Source organism: Xyrauchen texanus, chromosome 8, assembly GCF_025860055.1.
Source record: "Xyrauchen texanus isolate HMW12.3.18 chromosome 8, RBS_HiC_50CHRs, whole genome shotgun sequence".
Taxonomy (NCBI): Eukaryota; Metazoa; Chordata; class Actinopteri; order Cypriniformes; family Catostomidae; genus Xyrauchen; species Xyrauchen texanus.
The window spans coordinates 5,779,788-5,800,739 of NC_068283.1; the positions used below are offsets into that span (position 1 = coordinate 5,779,788).

The 20,952-nt window shown below is 37.4% G+C and overlaps 1 protein-coding gene across 2 annotated transcripts; it reads left to right on the top strand.

Annotated features, from left to right (window-relative positions):
- The first annotated feature begins 503 nt into the window (after window positions 1–503).
- LOC127648008 (phosphoribosyl pyrophosphate synthase-associated protein 1) lies at window positions 504–16,985 on the top strand. Of its 2 annotated transcripts, XM_052132564.1 has the most exons (11): window positions 504–786; window positions 1,453–1,505; window positions 3,737–3,803; window positions 4,058–4,230; window positions 4,425–4,540; window positions 4,649–4,704; window positions 5,258–5,400; window positions 6,119–6,157; window positions 10,308–10,378; window positions 10,484–10,630; window positions 15,230–16,985. In XM_052132564.1, exons 1-11 carry the CDS (start codon window positions 704–706, stop codon window positions 15,386–15,388), a joined length of 1,107 nt encoding a protein of 368 aa, XP_051988524.1. In that variant the 5' UTR covers window positions 504–703; the 3' UTR covers window positions 15,389–16,985. The 2 variants fall into 2 exon arrangements, with proteins under 2 accessions (XP_051988524.1, XP_051988525.1); XM_052132565.1 differs by lacking the exon at window positions 6,119–6,157.
- Window positions 16,986–20,952: the final 3,967 nt, after the last annotated feature.

Below are 20,952 nucleotides of genomic sequence, written 5' to 3' on the forward strand. Positions count from 1 at the left end.
CATTTGTAGATGAAATAGGAGTGGAAAACGATTGAAAATACATAGGCAAAAAGGTCAATGAAAAAGATTAACTTATTAGGCATGTTACACCATCAGAAATGGCTTTGCTGGCCCTGAGAAATCGCCACTGCTTGCCATAGCCAAGCCACACATGGCCCACATGCATTTAGCAATGCCAGATGTGACAGCTAACTTCCACATTTGGCCCAAAGGTTCTTGCTGTCTACACGAAGACGTTCAGGGGACATTCTGTGGACTTTTTTGTTAGCTTGGAATTATATATTTATATGTATTCAGTATGTATTCAGTAGTATTTATATGTATTCAGTGTTATTTTATGTCCGAGCTTAGTACGAGTCAAATTGATTTGTGTGGTAACAGACATTATGCCACAAAAGGTGTTTTGAAACCGAGTGTTTGCTTGTTCACACAGGCGTTGTATCGCATCCACACCAGCAGGTGGCTGTAGTGAGCCTTCAGTCTTTAACAGACACCACCAGAACCCGCAGTAAGAGTTCCGACTGGTGTGGAAACTGCAGTAAACTTGTTGAGTGCCACAGAGCAGTTAATTACTTTCATGATTCACAGTTGGATTTCTTACTTAAAGACAGAGACAAAACCCAGCATCTTTGTATTCATTTTTGGCGTACCGGTAGACGTGGAAAAAGGATCCGATCTGTTGTTGATCTTTAGATAATTCATCATGAACGTCGCAAAAAGCGGTTATCGTGTTTTCTCTGCAAACTCCACGCCTGCATGCACTGAACTCGCTAAGAAGATTACTGAGTACGTATCCCATTACAAACAGCGCAACATTTAACCTGGGTTGTCATTATAGAGGCCGATCTTGCTGTTGTATGAATGTGCATTGATGCTATTGTAGGATTTTGGCCTTTGGATTAGCAGAACACATGACATTTGATGTTTTCTACACATACTGTGATGCCAAAGTGCTGAGTCCACCACCACCTCAGTTGTGGGCAGATAACTGAAAGGTCGGAGGTTCAAACCCCAACAGGATTGCTCAATTTACTATCAGATCAAGATACTGAGATGTTTTATACTCAGTTTTCTGGATGAGAGCTAAAAGTCTGCAAACCTCTAATGGACATGTAATGCAATGCTTTCCTTATGTAATTTCCTCTGCACACGAACAGAGCATCACGCATCAGTGCTCTTGAAAATAGACTGCATTCATGAAGAAAACCACGTGACCCAGAGAATAACTTCTAATTAAGACTCATTCAGCTGTACTTTGATGCTCATTGACCCCACCCTTGGGTTTAACTTTACATAAATGAGATCACATTTACTATATAGTGTGCTGTTCAAAATGGTTCATAATGTTGACAAATGATACATCAGTCACAGACATCAACAGGTCACTTTTAATGATTATGTGAACATGCAATTTGGCATTCTAATCTTGATTTTCTTGTATCTGCACCTCAGGCGTCTGGGAGTTGAGCTTGGGAAATCTGTTGTTTACCAGGAATCCAACAGAGGTGAATGCTCTACTTTTTAACTTTTAGATGCCCTAATAACATGTGGCAGTTCTCACTACTGTAATGAGAACATTTCGTTCACTTTACCATAGTTCTAAAAATAATGGCGTACACTTTTAGGTACTCATTTAAAATAGCATTAAGTGTTTGATTTATGCTGAATTTAGGTAAGTGTATCCTATAATATGGTGACTTCTTGATTTCAACACAAGAATAAAAATAAAAACATAAAAAACATGATATAAGGTCACAGTTGCAAGACATACTGTCAAAATTGTGTGCTATAAAGTCACAATTGTGAGTTTATGTCACGCAGTTGCAAGTTTATATTCAGGATGGGCATTTTTGAGTCATTTAGTAGTCGAGTACGCTAACCAATAAACAAGTAATCGATTACTTGTAAATTAAAACATAAGTAAAAATGTATATTTAGTTTTATTCACAAACATGACCAAGAATGGTTTCAAAATAAGATAACTTCAACAAACTGTGGTTTTATTTTGGGAAATAATCCATTCAACACCTCTACGACACATCCACAACCCCCTGCCCACTGTGGATATTCAGAGAGAGAGTACAGCATAATCCCGTGTTGCCTACAACAAGCAAAGAAAATTAATTTGCGATGTTTTTGTAGGGTTTTAATTGTTGACTAGCTGGTGCAGAACGAGTACTTGATTAGTCGATCACTCGTGCACATCCCGCAGTTGCGAGAAATACAGTAAATATTGTGAGATGTAATGTTTAAATTGTAATACAGTTAAAATTCTGAGTTTGAAAGTCGTAATTTTGAGTTTATATCATGCAACTTTTTTGCAATTGCAAGAAAGTCTAAATTACAAAATATAAGGTTGAAATTGCATGAAAGTAAAATTGTAATTGCAAGACACGTTTGAAATTGTGGAAAATATTGATCGCAATTGTGACTAATGAAATCACAATTGCAAGAAATAAAATTGTGAGTCATACGACCGCAATTTCAAGTTTATATGGCAATTGCGAGTTCATATCACTTAATTGCGAGAAATACAAACATAAGGTCAAAATTGCAAGAAATGGTTAGAATTGCGAGTTACACAGTCAAAATAGCGAGAAATAACAATTCTGAGATTTTACGTCGCAGTTGGGAGTTTATGTCTAGCAATTGTAATAAATAAAATTGAAATTGGGCAAAATAAAGCCACTATTGTGAGAAATGAAGTTGCAGTTGCAAGCAATAAAGTAAATATTGTGAGTTAAACCGTTGCAATTGTAAGTTTATATCACACAATTCCCATAAAGTCGAAATTGCGAGAAATAATTTAAAATTGTGAATAATAAAGAAGAAATTGTGTCAAAGTCACGATTTCAAGTTTATGTAATGCAAATGCGAGTTTGTCACGAAACTGAGAAATAAAGTCAGAAGTGTGCAATACAGCAGTCGAAATTGCCAGAAACGGTCACATTTGTGAGGAATAGTTAAAATTGCGAGACATAAGGTCAAAAATGTGAGAGTTGCAATTGTGAGTTGTAAATTGGCAATTGCGAAAATGTTTTTTAAAAATTGTGAGTTATACAGTAAAGTTACACTTGTTAGTTATATCATACAACTGTATGAATAGAAATAACGTTGAAATTGCGAGACATAAGGTCGAAAGTGCGAGAAATAGTCGCAATTGTGAGATAGTGGGATGGAGTGGTGGTGGTGTAGTGGGCTAAAGCACTTAACTGGTAATCAGAACTGGTAATCAGAAGGTTGTAGGTTTGATCCCCACAGCCACCACCATTGTGTCCTTGAGCAAGGCACTTAACTCCAGGTTGCTCTGGGGGGATTGTCCATGTAATAATTGCTCTGTAAGTCGCTTTGGATAAAAGCGTCTGCCAAATGCATAAATGTAGATAAAAGTCGGATTTGCTATTTTGGAAATATCCTTATTCAAAATCCAACTATTGAGTTGAAATCATTTTATTTGTCACTAGTAGAGACCGAAGAAACAGATAATATTTAGAATGAATGATACCAGAGAGCCGTGCAATGGATAACACAATTTAATATTTAAAACAACAAAATGATTATTTCTTTATCTAGTAAAATACTTTGTTCAGTGCTTTGTTTGTGTTACAATATGCCCTGGATGTGTTCAGTGTGAAATTTCATCTTCATGTGACCTAAAGGATGATGTTAGTGTTCTTAGTGTTTGTACTAAATACATTTGTGTTCTTATTTTGATGGCTTTTCTCATTTGTGTCAGAAACCAGAGTTGAGATCAAAGAGTCTGTTAGAGGCCAAACAATCTTCATCATCCAAACCATTCCCAGGTAAGAGTGCCAATGAGATGGAGAATATTAGATCTAATTAGATGAATTATCACTCAATTAAAACAGATTTAAACATTCAGCAAGCACAATAATGATGATTTAGCCTGCTTGTTAAGTTTGAGTGAGTTTGTACTCCTCTGAGCCTGTGTTTTAGCATAACACTTTATTCTTAGCTTCATCGATCTTGTTTGTGCTGTTCCATCCAAACTCTTCACAAGGACACTGGCTAAAATACACGATTCTTTATCCGTCAGAGATGTGAATACTGCTGTTATGGAGCTGCTGATTATTGCGTACGCACTGAAGACGTCTTGTGCCAAGAACATCATTGGTGTGATCCCATACTTCCCCTATAGTAAACAGTGTAAGATGAGGAAGAGGGGATCGATAGTGTGCAAGCTGCTCGCGTCCATGTTAGCCAAAGCAGGTATTGATCTAAGATGTCCCTACTTCTGTTTTGATGTTATAAAATAGTGTTTTTAAGCAAGCTTTAATTGAAAAGTGCACCAAAAAAAATGATAATTACAACCATGGTTGGATCCAGATGTGAGTGAGTAGATTTTGACAGTATTTTCATTTTTGCGTGAGCTCTGCCTTTTAATAATCTGCAATGTTAACCAGGTCTGACTCACATAATCACCATGGATCTGCACCAGAAAGAGATCCAAGGCTTCTTCAGTTTCCCCGTGGATAACCTGAGGGCGTCTCCGTTCCTGCTGCAGTACATTCAGGAGGAGGTGGGTAGATTTGACCGATTTTAACTTCCCCTTTAAATAGCAAGGAGAAACAAATCTATTGAAACAAAAGGATCATTTTATGTTCTTCCTTTTTTCTTTCTTGCTCAGGTTCCTGATTATAGAAACGCAATCATTGTAGCCAAGTCCCCATCTGCTGCCAAAAGGTAACCAGCACCTGGTTTGGATTGTGATCTCTTTGTATAATACGCTATCAGGCCAAAGTTTGGACACAGCTGTTCTTTCTTTAGTATTAAAATTTTTTACATGTTAGGATATAACTAAATTAATCAGAACTATGTTCAAACATAAATGAAAGTGAAAGACAAAAATAATCTTATATATGACATTTTTGAGAGTAGTCACTCTTGGTCTAGATCTCTGCACACTCTCCATCAACTTCATGAGGTGCATCCTATAAAGGAATTGAGAGACTATTAAGCCATTAAGTTATTTAAATTATTTTCTGTGGTAATCAACATTATGCGTCAAATGCTGTTGATCGCTCTTAACTTGTATTTAACACAGAACCCACAGTTATCACACTTTCAGCTATAGATGTGATGAGTTTTTACTGTCTGTTTTCTCAAATTTCTCGAGAAATTCCCATTTCTCTTGGCGATAAATCTTTCAAAAAGCATAAACTCCTTGAATCTCTCAACCACAACCAGCCACGCATCCAAGGACATATATCCAAGGCTCTCGTGGTTCTCTTTACAGGGCTCAGTCATATGCGGAGCGTTTGCGTCTCGGTCTGGCCGTCATGCATGGTGAAGCTCAGTGTTCAGAATCAGATATGGCTGATGGGCGGCAATCTCCTCCCTGCGTCCGCAACACTGGACACCCCGGCCTGGAGTTACCATGTAAGAACCAACACATTGTGCATCTGTTGATTGTTACTATTACAGGATAAGCCCATACAAGACCAGCAACACTGATTGGGCTTCTCAGAGTTCTCTTATTTGAAATGATTTGGAATGGAAATCAGTGAATGAGCAAAACTTGCGTAACCTGTCAAAAACATGTTGGGTCATATTTCACCCCAAAACCAAAATAATTACAAATAATATATAAGATTTTTATGCTTAAAAGTAAAGACTTTTACCCTACAAATTATTAGGCATTCCCTTCTAGCATACCCCATTCTGGCCAGCATTTGCAACAGCATTGAATTTGGGATGCTTTATATAGACGGCTACCTTTAAAGGCAATAGACCTTTCAACTCTAGGTTTTGAGACATGGCCACTGTTTTCATTATTGCATATACTGCTTCTATATTACTTATTCTGTATTCTCTAATATACATTGCCTGATAGGAGTACACTCCAAGTTGCTGTGTTTACATTTATAGTTTTTGAATGGACTTCGACAATCCTCAGAACACTCCTTGTCTTTCCTCCCCTGTTAAGCCACTAATTTATATGAAAGTTTATTGAAGTACATAGCCCACTTAAATTGAATTATCTCCTAAAAAAGGTTGTTTGTTGTTGCGGATTGTTGAAGTCCTAGTTTCTTGTCTGTATGTTCTATCATTTGTGTGTGGATTTTTGTGTAACTTGATGTTTATTTATTGGAAATAGGCAAACAGCAAGCTCCGTTCCCAGGCATTGAGCTCCCAAGTATGACGGTTAACTCTTATTTGCTACCGATCACAGCAGTAACCACTCTGAAATGGTTCCCTCTTGCATGCGTGCAGTGGCTGAGGTCTCTCAGTATCTGTAATTCAAGCACTCTGAAGACATACTATTTTCACCATTTATTTAGAGAAAAGACATTGATTTAGAGCCCATTGAGGTTATTTATTCTTTAATTATTCATTTCATATTTTGACAAAAAGTCTTAAAATATTATTAAAATTATGTATTTACTGAATATAAGGCAATTATTAAATATTATAAACCATTAGGGTGGATGGTATGACCCAAATTTTATGAGGGTTTAAGTTAAAACTGAAGTGTGTAATTTCTGTGCCACCCAGTGGAATTGCAAAAATAAACATTGTTTTCAGAACAGCCTTCTTAATACTCCCCCATTGGCTGTTGATCGAACAAACAAAATAGTCCCGGCCAAAAGTCATGTCATTGGTTGAGTCAAAGTTGTTGTTTCGGCTGGACAGGCTGCTCAAAACAAACTTTTTTGTAGTGCCACATAGACAGTGTTTTTCCAGTTTTTGATAAAACTATCTTACAAATGACTTATAATTGCCTCTGCATATGAAGCTGGAATATGGAAGAACCATTTTACCATTCATAAAGTTTAACACCAAAAAGTTACACACTTCAGTTTAAATCATAGAGTATTTTTATTTCACAGTAACTGTATATATCACAATTTAGTTATTTTTTGCTGGAAATGCAGTGGAAAAAAATGGTTTATGTATTAAATAACCATGTGGTGATGCCCATTTGTGGATAATCCAGTGAATTATATACTATTAAAATGGATGGTACTTCATCTCATTTGATTATTTGTATTTTTTTAATTTGGAACTTGATGGACACAAACCAAAAGAAAGTTATTCATAATAACTAAATAATACATTTCACATAATTGAACAGTGGAGATTAAAAACTCAAAATATTGCAACTAATATAATATGATATGATATATAATTAGGGCTGTCAATCAATAAAATGTTGAAATCAAATTAATTACATGATATATGAGTAATTAATTGAATTAAGTGTAATGAATAGCATACCAAATAAAGGTAATTAAAATTAATTAAAACATTTTCAAATATTATAAATAGTATAATTTTGATAATTCCTAAAGCATTTTAGACGATACAAATGTAACATTTTTGAAATCACTTGGTTTCTATATTTACACCGTTTCACCGCTTAGCCCAGCCCACTGTGAACTCTCATTGGTCCAAAATCCTGCTCCGCATAACTGTATATTGAACATAAAATATATTCTGATTGGCTGCAATTGTGCCGCATCACGAAGCATTATCGTGTTAAGAACACATTATGAAAAACGTAATGGTCCTGCTCACTAATAGCCACATGGATTTATCCACCCGTTTGAATGAATATGGTCTACCATTGCACGATATATACATTATACTGTCATCCCTCCCAGCCCTGATTACGAAGTTAAAAATGGATGTGTAAGCTTCCGAGTGCTTCCAAACAGAACTAAGAAGCCTCAAATGGAGTGCTTACTTTCAAATTCTGTGTAATTAACTTTGTTGAGAAATGGAGCCATTGAATGTCTGGCTGAGGGAAAAGCCTTTGTTGTGATCGAGGCTCATCTTGCCAATCAACACATCATGCCTGCTTGTGGGATCCCATAGACTAGAGTTTTACAGATGTTTAGCTGCTTGTAACCAAGGCCTTCACACTGTCTTGGAAACACATGACCTTGATTAAAAGAGGAAGTTGTTGACGGAAAGTTGTAGTACAGATGTAGTAGATACAGGGCCAATAATAATAATAATAATAATAATTAACGATTCATGTGGGAGAATGAAATGTTTTTTTGCAGTTCTAAACCAGAGAACTCACAGTTTCCATATTATGATTGAACATTACAAATTCATATTATGCATCATCTTACTTTACGGATTCAGATTTATATTATTTTGCGTGGTGTTTATTTATAACACAAACAATTATTATAAGCTTTATACATTGCATTATATTTATAGTTAATTATAAATTAACCATAGTTTTTTCATATCTGTGTTTTATTTTCACGCCTATGACCGATATGTTGATGTAAATAATTGGCAGAAAAGTCTTTGTGGCAGATTCATCATTGCATCCCTAATTTTGTTTCGTTTTAGTCAATATAATATTAATGCATATTTGGGTAATTATGGAAGGTAAAACTCTTTTTGATACTCATAGAGATTATGGGCATAAACAAACTGTCAAACCTCAATATTGCTGTTGTCCATCACACCATATTAAGGGCTGTTCATAGAAGACACATTCTTGTGTTCCATTTGCACTACTTTTTAATTGTTGGACAATGTCAACATGCACCAGATGGAAGTGTTGACCACTGTGCCACATTGTGCTGCATATTTTTAGCATCTTACATCATGAGCGGTTTTAAAACAATGTACCAGTCAGATCTGGGATGGGATAAAGGTCTCAAGTGTATTGAGCATGTGTACTGCCATGTTGCTCCAATCCCTTATTATTTTCTGTTTTCCATGAAACACAAGATGTTTGGAAGAATGCCCGAGCTGCCTTTTTCATTCAATGAAAGTCCTGTAGATGGTGATTGATACTTCCAAGCTCCAACAAGAAAATAATTACAAATGTAGTCCATAGTCATGCCAACTCCATAGAACGTGTCCTGTGTGAACAGCCCCTTACAAAGGTTTCACTTCTGAATTGTGTTGGACAGCGGCTCGCTACAGTATCGGACGTGGTTTATTGATCTTTGATCTGTAAAAGTAAAGGTATTAGGAATGAAAAGCTTTGTGGGTCGTGCTCTTAATGAAAGGCATGTGTTGAAGGCATGTATAACTCCTTTAACCCCTGTGTATTCTCCAGTCTTCCCCTCTTATGTTCAGTTGGGTTGGAGCGTGTGTTTTGGCTCAATGAGATTAGCCCAGCAATCATTCCTAAATTACAGCAATGTCTTGGAGTCTGTCATGTTGACTCAAGGACGAGATTGATTTATGTTGTTTTTTCCAACATTGACTATTAAGAGTAAACTTCTAGACATTCAAATTAAGTATATTGGTGACAAGAGATGATCATATCGCATGGCTTGTGTCGCATTTCCCCCCCCAGTTCTTTTTTTGATTTCTAATTTTGATTGAATTGTAGGTGGGGTAAAATGGGAAGCATTCTCCAAACAAGTACACTAGTGAAATCGTTTTCTTACTCAATATTTTTGTCTTGTTTTCCAGTAAAATATCGAAAACACCCTTAAAACTGGAAGAAAAATAACTGCGAAGCAAAAAGTTAAGACTTAAAGACTTATGTGGAAGTTATTGAAGTTTATTGCTCTTACCCCAATTTGGCAAATAGTTTTTCCTAGTTTTACATATAAACCTTAAAGATTTATCCTTAAAATAGTAATAAAGTTTGTCATTAGGGTAAGAAAATGAACTTAATTTAAAGGTATGTGCTCTGGAAACAAGTCTTATTATATGTAAAATTTAGCTGATCATGTAAATGTATTTGGTTTTAAAGCTGATGTGTTAAATTATTTGGATGTTAAATTACTTCCACTTGTCTATCCCAGCTAAATAAGCCAACACACCTATAAGTAGGCCATTCATTTGTTGATTTCCCCGAATAGTGTAAATACTGAGGCTCTGTCGTGCTATCGAAATGTTGCATCCCGGCAAACTCGACATAGCAACATTGAAAGAACTGTCTGTTTGGGCAACCAATGGTAAATGGGCAGTGTTCTGGAAACCTGTTTGGAAACAATCATTATTTTTTGCAATACTGTTTGGTGATGATTGTGGCACAGTTATTATACACCTGATCTTTATGAATGTTTAGGATGTTTATTTTTATGGCAAAACAAGACAAAGTAATTGTGTAAGAATATTATTTGTTTGCAGCATACGTCAGTGTTATGCAGTGTGTAATTTGGGCCCTGTAGGACTCTCCAGATGGTAATTTTACCATTTTAGGATTCGAGATGGTTGAGATTTAGGCCAATACATACACTTGAACCCATCTTACCCAATCTACTGTGATGATGGAATGTGATTGATGGGCGCCTTTGGTCTAATTACAGTTCCCTGAAATGATTGCTTTACAGACTAGTTGATATTTCTCTTTATAGTGATGATGGCTAAGGAGAAACCTCCCATCACCGTTGTTGGAGATGTTGGGGGACGCATCGCCATCATTGTCGTAAGAAATTACTATTTTTGGACTAGGTAGATGTATGTTGTTTTCTTTGCAATAGCCAAGGCAAGCAGTGCATGATGCTTCCATCCCATCTCCTACCCCATGTAGGATGACATCATTGATGATGTGGAGGACTTTGTGGCAGCCGCTGAGATTCTGAAAGAGAGAGGAGCGTATAAGATCTACATCATGGCCACCCATGGCCTGTTGTCTGCAGATGCCCCACGTCTCATCGAGGAGTCTGCCATAGACGTGGTGAGTGCTTCACCCCTTTCACAGTGCAGTAAATGTTTCATTGTCAGGAAATGGTGGCGGCGCGTGTGCGTGTGTGTGTGTGTGTGTGTGTGCGCATATGTACAGTATACAGTTGAAGTCAGAAGTTTACATACACCTTAGTCAAATACATTTAAACCCAGTTTTTCACAATTCCTGATATTTAATCGTAGAAAACTTTCCCTGTCTTAGGTCAGTTAGGATTACTTCTTTATTTTAAGAATTTGAAATGTCAGAATAATAGTAGAGAATGATTTATTTCTTTCATCACATTCTCAGTGGGTCAAAAGTTTACATACAGTTAGTATTTAGTATCATTGCCTTTAAATTGTTTAACTTGGGTCAAATGTTTTGGGTAGTCTTCCACAAGCTTCTCACAGTAAGTTGCTGGAATTTTGGCCCATTCCTCCAGACAGAACTGGTGTAACTGAGTCAGGTTTGTAGGCCTCCTTGCTCGCACATGCTTTTCAGTTCTGCCAACAAATGTTCTATCGGATTGAGGTCAGGGATTTGTGATGGACACTCCAATAGCTTGACTTTGTTGTCCTTAAGACAGTTTTCCACAACTTTGGAGGTATGCTTGGGGTCATTTTCCATTTGAAAGATGCATTTGCGACTGAGCTTTAAATTCCTGGCTGATGTCTTGAGATGTTGCTTCAATATATCCACATAATTTTCCTTCCTCATGATGCCATCTATTTTGTGAAGTGCACCTGTCCCTCCTGCAGCAAAGCACCCCCACAACACAGGGCTCCAGACTGCGACTAAAATGGTCGCAAATGCAACCAAAAATTATTTATTGCGACAATAATTTAAAATCTAGTCGCCGTTGGCGACAGTCTGGTTGTGTGCGTTCATATGCGGTTTCATCAGATATCATCTTGTGAGTAATTTAACACATCTATAGAGCGCGCACCATAAGTGTGTCTCGCTCTTTTCACCCGTTCTGCTGTGACCAGCTCGCTGAACCGCACGCAACAACAACAAATCCAGCGCAAGAGAGCCTTGACCAAATTATTCTTTTGAATCTGATCTTTTTCATGAATCACCAGAAAAGAACTGAGGGTTTGAACTCTGGAGCTTAGGTTAGCACTTTGTAAGCTCACTGACAGCCATCAGTGAGCTTACAACTGGGAGTACAGACTTTTCAAAATAAGAGTCCCATGTGTATTTCAGGCTTGTTTACAATTAAAAGTCCTGTAATGTGTACCACTTTTTTTCTCCTGGTAATTATTGTTTAGGATTGGAGTAGCACAATAAACTGCATCTGGGATTTTATTCAATTTGCACTGTAGTCTCTGTGTCTGGCCATCTGGCAACAGTAAAAGACTAATGCAATATTGTAAAACAATTTATATATATATATATATATATATATATATATATATATATATATATATATATATATATATATATATATATATATATATATATATACAATTTATATATATAAATATCTTCATTAATGCAATTATCTAATCAACCAATCACATGGCAGTTGCTTCAATGCATTTAGGGGTGTGGTCCTGGTCAAGACAATCTCCTGAACTCCAAACTGAATGTCAGAATGGGAAAGAAAGGTGATTTAAGAAATTTTGAGCGTGGCATGGTTGTTGGTGCCAGACGGGCCGGTCTGAGTATTTCACAATCTGCTCAGTTACTGGGATTTTCACGCACAACCATTTCTAGGGTTTACAAAGAATGGTGTGAAAAGGGAAAAACATCCAGTATGCGGCAGTCCTGTGGGCGAAAATGCCTTGTTAATGTTAGAGGTCAGAGGAGAATGGGCCGACTGATTCAAGCTGATAGAAGAGCAACTTTGACTGAAATAACCACTCGTTACAACCGAGGTATGCAGCAAAGCATTTGTGAAGCCACAACACGCACAAACTTGAGGCGGATGGGCTACAACAGCAGAAGACCCCACCGGGTACCACTCATCTCCACTACAAACAGGAAAAAGAGGCTACAATTTGCAAGAGCTCACCAAAATTGGACAGTTGAAGACTGGAAAAATGTTACCTGGTCTGAGTCTCGATTTCTGTTGAGACATTCAGATGGTAGAGTCAGAATTTGGCGTAAACAGAATGGGAACATGGATCCATCATGCCTTATTACCACTGTGCAGGCTGGTGGTGGTGGTGTAATGGTGTGGGGGATGTTTCTTGGCACAATTTAGGCCCCTTAGTGCCAATTGGGCATCGTTTAAATGCCACGGCCTACCTGAGCATTGTTTCTGACCATGTCCATCCCTTTATGGCCACCATGTACCCATCCTCTGATGGCTACTTCCAGCAGGATAATGCACCATGTCACAAAGCTCGAATCATTTCAAATTGGTTTCTTGAACATGACAATGAGTTCACTGTACTAAAATGGGCCCCACATTCACCAGATCTCAACCCAATAGAGCATCTTTGGGATGTGGTGGAACGGGAGCTTCGTGCCCTGGATGTGCATCCCACAAATCTCCATCAACTGCAAGATGCTATCCTATCAATATGGGCCAACATTTCTAAAGAATGCTTTCAGCACCTTGTTGAATCAATGCCACGTAGAATTAAGGCAGTTCTGAAGGCGAAAGGGGGTCAAACACAGTATTAGTATGGTGTTCCTAATAATCCTTTAGGTGAGTGTGTGTGTGTATATATATATATATATATATGAGATCAAGCTTTTGACACTTAGGACACCCTTGCACTCCCTCACTCTTTCGCTCTCACACACACACTTGCACACATGCATATGCACACATGATGTCAATGCACCCCACAACTTGGTCAATACAACAGTTTCTATATTATCCAAAATATCTTATTATATCTGTGGGAAAAACCCTTGCGCTCCCCCTCTACTTCTCTTTTGCTCTCACACACGGACACACATTCACACTTAAGCAACAAAGAGCCTTCATGTCAGCACACCTTTGTGACTCAGTGGGATTGTAAACAGTTGTTTAGAAACTGAAAAGCTATATACAAGAATGGCGACACGTGTTGCTGCTTAGAAATATACTTAAACTTACATCTTGGCAATTTGAAGCGATGTAACTGCTGACGAGAGCCACAGCAAACACGGGTAATTCCGCACGCAATCTTTCTCAGTTTCTCTCTTATTCTCTCTCACTCACACACAGTAACATATTACTCCAGTAAGTGCTCCATTTAAAGCAGCATATCTACCGTTGCTAGTTATAAAGTGATGTTTTCGAACTAGCAACTGAGGCTCGGACTGCATCAAAACAAAGATGCTGAATTTGTGGCGGTAGAAAGTAGTTCCACTCACAATAGCGTTTTATGGCTGAATACCAGAAAATGTCTTGATATAAAACCCTGAACGATGTCTTAAAGGAATGTTCCGGGTTCAAAACAAGTTAAGCTCAATCAAAAGTATTTGAGGCATAATGTTGTTTACCACAAAAATTTATGTCGACTCATCCCTTCTTAAAAAAAAAGATGCAAAATCGAGCTTACAATGGAAGTGAAAGTGGCCAGTTTTTGGAGGGTTTAAAGGCAGAAATGTAAAGCTTATAATTTTATAAAAGCACTTACATTCATTCCTTTGTTAAAACTTGTGTATTTATATTAGCTGTTAAGTTGTTTAAATTTATATTTTTACAGTCGTTTTAGGGCATCGTCATGGTAACGAAGTTGTAAAACTGTCTATAACTTTACACAGAAAAGGTTAGTAAGTTAATTTATCACACTAAAAGCATTTTGCACTAATACCCTTTATATCATGTGGCTATACTTTTGAAAAGGTGAGTATTTTGATGTTCAAAAATGGGCCCCCATTCACTTCCATTTTAAGTGTCTTACTTTTACCAAGATTTTTGCCTTTTTATTTTTTTAAAGAGACGAGTCAAAAATAATGTTTTTGTGGTAATCAGTTTTATGCCAGAAATGCTGTTGATTGAGCCTAAAAGAATAGTTCACCCAAAAATGAATGAATGCCTCATGCCATCCCAGATGTGTATGACTTTCTTTCTACTGCAGAACACAAAGGTTTCTAGAAGAATATTTCAGCTCTGTAGGTCCATACATTGCAAATGCCAACATTTTGACACTCCAAAAAATCACACTAAGGCATCATAACAGTAATCTATATGACTCCAGTGAATAAATTCATATCATCTGAAGTGATATGATGGTTGAGAAACTGATCAATATTTAAGTACATTTTGCTAGAAATTCATCATCCTGCCAAGTAGGGGGTGAGATGCATGAAGAACGTGAATCACCAAAAACACAAGAAGAAGAATGTTAATGTGGAAACTGACTGAGCAGGGAGGAGAATTTATAGTAAAAAAGGACTTGAATATTGATCTGATTCTCAACCACACCAATCAATTCGCTTCTGGAGACTTTGATTTAAACACTGAATTCATATGGATTACTTTTATGATGACTTTCCTCCTGAATGGAAACTGGAAAATGGGCCAGATGTCCCACAGCAATTGCTTAACTTTATTCACATGGATTTGTTCTGTTTATGTTCAGTATCAAATGATTGCTAGAGATATAATTAAAGGTTCATTTACAAAACTGACCAATGTTTGTGATATATTTTATGCTCTTCCAGGTGGTGGTGACCAACACGGTCCCTCATGAGGTGCAAAAGCTGCAGTGTCCAAAGATCAAGACAGTAGATGTCAGTATGATCCTGGCTGAGGCGATCCGTCGCATTCACAACGGGGAGTCCATGGCCTACCTGTTCCGCAATATCACAGTAGATGATTAGCCTACAAATTCATTTGTGTTAAAAGGCAGTGGTGAGGTCCAACTTTGGGGAAACTTTTGCCCTCTTGTAAGGTGTGCCATGCAAAAAGTGACCGTAAATTCTAAATTAAACTCCTTTTATCCTACAAAACAATCAAATAAACTCCTATTGACAGCTTACTAAATTGATATGGATGTCTAACATGAATTCACTCAGAGCCTAGTGTTAACAGTAAACATATAATGAATCTCTCATTCTTTGGCACACAGATATGCCTTCGTAATCTAATGCGCACAACTTAATATGCAAGAGTTCACTTACTTGAACTTCTGTTTTGCACCTTTAAGTTATATTCCACATTAAAACATTTAGGTCTACTCTTACAGTGTGTAGATTCTTATAGAGTCAAGTTGGATTTCAGTGCTTACCAGTATTTTTTGGTTTTAATTCTGCCAAATGAAGGAGATATAAAATAAAGATATAGTTCACCCAAAAATAAAAAATAACGTTTTATTCACCCAAATGACATTTCAGATCCATATAACTTTCATTTGTCTAAACACAGGAGGACGATGATCCTGATTGCAAAAATGAAAGTTAAAAGGTCAAGTCAAGAACCAAAATGACCCCCAAAACAATAGACTACTTAAAGTGAATAATGACCAATTTGTATTTCGTTCTGCACACAAAGCTATCGTATAGCTTCAGAAGACTTGGAATAAAGAGCACGAGTCGAATGGACTACATTTAAATGAAGTTTTCCTTTCTTTTTGGGCCTCAATAATTCCAAGTTCTCCTTCACCATTTTTGGATGAACTATCCCTTAAATATTCATACTTGATATCTATGGTGGATAGTAAGGAACCAGAAGATATTATATTGAGAAGATGATTGTTTTTTGGCCATTTTGGTTGGTTGGTTGGTTGATTTATGCATGAATGTATTCTACAAATCAAATGAGCTTTAAATGAACCAAGTACTGTGAATATTTCTCCAAAAAAAGCTTCTACACTCCTAGACGATACTAAAGGGGGCAAAAAGTGCATGTAAAACTTGTTTCAGTGTCTGGAATAATGCGGATCTCTATATTTGCAGTATAGTCTGGTGTAGAAGATAAAACCTTGGTTTCAAACCTAAAGGGATTTGAAACCAGACAAGCAATACTAGGCGGATTATCTGTGCAGACGTGTTTAGCATCAACTCATTTGATATATAATAAGAGCAGTTGGCTAAATGTAAGTTTCATCCACCCAATCAGATAGTACTTGCTTTTGCGTCATCATTTATTGTCTGAAAAACATGGACCGTAATCCAACTAACAGAAATGTAAACCCACAGATCGCTATGTTCAGTAAAGCAGGTAAAACATTTCCCAGTGCCCTACGTCTCTGAGAGACTAGAAAACTACTTGGTTCTCAGCTCCTATAGCCACAGATATGTTTGCAGTGGTGCAAATTTGGTCTTCGATCCAGCCTTAAGGAGGACGTACATTTTTGTTATAATGTTCTGTATTATTTCACTGCTGTTGATTTGCAATCTTATTTTTGTAAATAAACAATGTATTTGCTTCATGGATTGCAGTTGTCTCTTTATTAAATTGAAACACCAGAAAAAAACATGCAATTGACTTTGCAAGTAATGACAGGGCGCATACTATATTAGGATTATAGTTGCAAATGTCCAGCAAACTCGTCTCAGAATTTGATGATGTCATCAGTGGTCTTCAGTGTAAAGGGGTTGAGTTAGTAAAGGACCCTTTACTTGCTCTAAACTCCTCAGGTTTATTCAGAAGACACTGAGGAGCTTAGACCAAGTCAAGGGGCCCGAACAAGACTACGAAACCATGCATGGGTCACATTTCAGCACAAAGAATAAAGAAAATGAAGCCTGCTTGTAGACTTAACTTTTTCTTCTTTTTATTTTACATTATTTTCATGAAGATTGAGTATATTTCCCCCACCCTCCTCCCACAAATTATAACAAATAATAATATTCTGCGCAAAAAAAAATCTTATTCTCATTGCTGTAATCTGGACAGGTCATTTTGTGAATGGTGATTCTTGTTAAAGTCATTTGTACTTTTGTTGCAGTAAAAATATAAATATGCAAAACATTTTTTTTTTGCTGTGTACAAAATCTAATTTCTTATTTCTTTGTGTGCTAGAGTGAAAAAGTACCAGTTTCATGCGTTCTCACACATCGAGAGTGCACACCCTAATTCAGAATGATTTAAAAACATTTAGCTACTAGAACAAACTGAAAAAAAAAAAACATACCTCCGGTTGTTCTCAATTGTGAAGCTTTGTCCTTTATCTCAAACAAATGAAAAGACCTGGTAAGAGCAGAATTTATCAGAGAGTGGATGGCTCTCGGTCAGGGCTGATAGACAGACAGCTGTGTGTTTAAAGTGGACTAGAAGAGGAACTAGATATGCAGCACATGGTGGTCACTTCCTGCTTTCGGCCTCAGGAAACAATGCACCTTGTTTCTGCTCTAGGTATGAAAGGGGAAATACTCTTTAAGTGTGTGTTTGTGTGAGAGACAACTGTGTTTTAGCAGGTGCTGTGTGAAAACTGAGCATAGACTTTGGGAAACATTATAACGTAGGACTGAATTTAGAATAGACACTTGTTCAACTTTGTAAAACTTCTGTTTTGATTGTTCCACTTGAATCTGTTCAATGCAGACAGGTGGAAAATAGATAGGGCTGTTGTATAACCAGTGTCACTCAAAAAAAGTAACCTAGGGCTGCAACTAACGATTATTTTGATAATCGATTAATCTTCGATTAATCGGATAAAAAAAAAAATATTTCCTGTATTTAATTAAAATATGATTTTTTTTTAAACAGATGATAAAGGGCATAAGGATTTGGTTTGATTTGCATGACTGAATTCATGATTCTTTACTCTAACAAAACTTTGAAAAAAGCCTGAATCGTGAAAAGTTACGTTTAAATTTATTAGCAATATTATTATTTACTTTCAGTACATCTGCAAAACACTTTTTAAAAAGTACAGTTCATTAAACCGTAATCGTGGATGGAGTGACAAAACATCAGTCCAGCAGAGGGCAGTGGTGACACCAGAATAGAAATAGGCCTATAAATAATTCTGCCCAGCTAAATATTCATAATTATGTTAGAGACATACACCGATCAGCCAAACATTAAAACCACCTGCCTAAAACCGTGTAGGCCGACAAAACTGCGCCAACCCACATCTCAGTATAGCATTCCGAGATGATATTCTTCTCACCGCAATTGTACAGAGCGGTTATCTGAGTTACTGTAGACTTTGTCAGTTCAAACCAAGTGACGTCACTGATGGAGCTTCTCCGTGCTCGCCACTAATATCCAACTAATGGATCGTTAAATTTGTTGTCGATGATTTCCATTATCGATAATAACTGATTTTATTGATTAGTTGTTACAGTCTTAAAGTAATCCACTACAAATGACTAATGATTTATCTCAAATTTAATCAGATTACTTTACACAACCTTCAGCTGTCAAAGAAACGCAAACTGCCGTAGATATAGAATAAACATAATTCAGGTTTTAATTGTTGTCTGCATAATTAATATTTCAGAAACGTGTAACTGAAGTAATGTACATTACTTAAATGTAATGCATTACACTACTTTTGACTAAAAAGTATGTAGATTACAGTAACTAATTACTTTGTAATCAAATCTCACCCAACATTAACTGTCTTTTTCATTGTATATTAAGGCCCAAACATACGCTTCTAGCAACGCAAGCAAAACAAACAAAAATGTTTTGAAAAGTTGTCATTTCCAGCAAACAAGTCTATTAAAAACAATACAGAATTGACAAAAATGACATAAATGTCCTGTGATGCATTTACATAGACTTTGGGCATTGTTGAGCTAGACAAATATTTGAAGAAATGTTCTCAAAAGATTATTGAGAAATGTTTCAAAGAGATTTTACTTTCTAGAAATCCACAGTGCTTAAAGGGATAGTTCATTCATTATTCTCTCATTATTTATTCACCCTCATTATATTCCAGATGTTTGACTTTTTTTCTTCACCAGAACTCATTTGAAGAAAAATAAACAAATATCTTAGCTCAGTAGGTCATTTATATGCAAGTGAATGCAGATTTCTCTTTTGAAGCTCCAAAAATCACAGACAGTCAGCATAAACGTCATCCTTTTGACACCAGTGATTAAATGAATGTCGTCTTACATGATACGATTGTTTATGCTGTGAAAAAGATCAATATTTTAGTAATTTTAACTATAATTCAATGCTTCCGGTAAGCTTCACGAGAAGGTGGAGATCACGCAGTCTCTCGTTTGACATATTCACGTTGTCATGTTACGGCTGTAATCTCATCTTTCCTCTCGGTTGAGACATCCAGGATAAGTACACAAACACACCATATGCAGATCTAAATCAAAACCAATCAAACTTCTGTAAAGCGTTCCTCCTCACTTGTAAACAGCGCTCTTCTTCTGTCTGTGACGCACGTGTGCCAGTTCTCACGTGTTTCAAATACCAATGCAATTACGTCACACGTGTGAACCGCTGCCGACCGGAAGGATCATTTAGAGTTCTTAACAATGTCTCTTTTACCACACCAAAAGCGATCATGTTACTTTAGAAGACATTAATTTAACAGCTGGAGTCGTATGGATGTCTGCTGGGAGGTTATCCCCGCCTTCCTGAATCTGGGAGTGGACCGGGGGAGGGAAACAACAATAATTAAAAACACAGTGTTTACTCACTGTAACAGTGCAGTACCCCTTAAAAACCAAAATAAAATTTAAAAGAGAGGGAAAGGCCAACATGTAGTGAGAGAGACAGAGAGAGAGAGAGAGAAGGAAAAAAAAACGTACTCGCCGGTTCTCCGATACACCGTAGCTTGGTCCTTGGCCACTCCTCCACCCTCTAGCGCATGGCAACCGCGCATCCCCGGGTGGATCGGAGGCCGGCCCCTGGTGGACAGAACGCCCCGATGCGTTTTTGGTGGACAGGTGTTGATTGGGAGCCCCTCCTCCCCTTGCGGTCGGCGGCCGTTCCTCCACTTCCAGGCAGCCGGGCTACACTGTCCTCTGGCGGATGGCCGCGGCTGCTCCTTTCGGGTGGATGGTAGTGGTAAGAACTCCACTACAGCGCATCTCTCCTCCTTCCCGGGTTTCGGCAACAGTGTAAAGGGCTTAATGGAAAGGAGGCGGCGACAACCGGCTTGACAATATAAATAATAGTTTAATATAAAACTGAACCAAAAAGACAAACGCACACAGGTGTCTAACAGCTGTCCGTAAATCTCTCTCTCGCACTGCCGTCCACGGTCAGCCTTTATCCCTCCTGGTGGCTTGATTAGGGGCAGCATCATGACCCGGCCCCACCCTATGCCCTGCCACAGACATTTATGCTGACTGTCTGTGTTTTTTGGAGCTTCAATGATCAACATCCACTTGCATTTTAAGGACCTACTGAGCTGAGATATTTGTCTATTTTTTTCAAATGTGTTCTGATGAAGAAAGTAAGTCATACACACCTGAGATATCATGAGGGTGAGTAAATAATGAAAGAATTAAAATGTTTAGGTGCA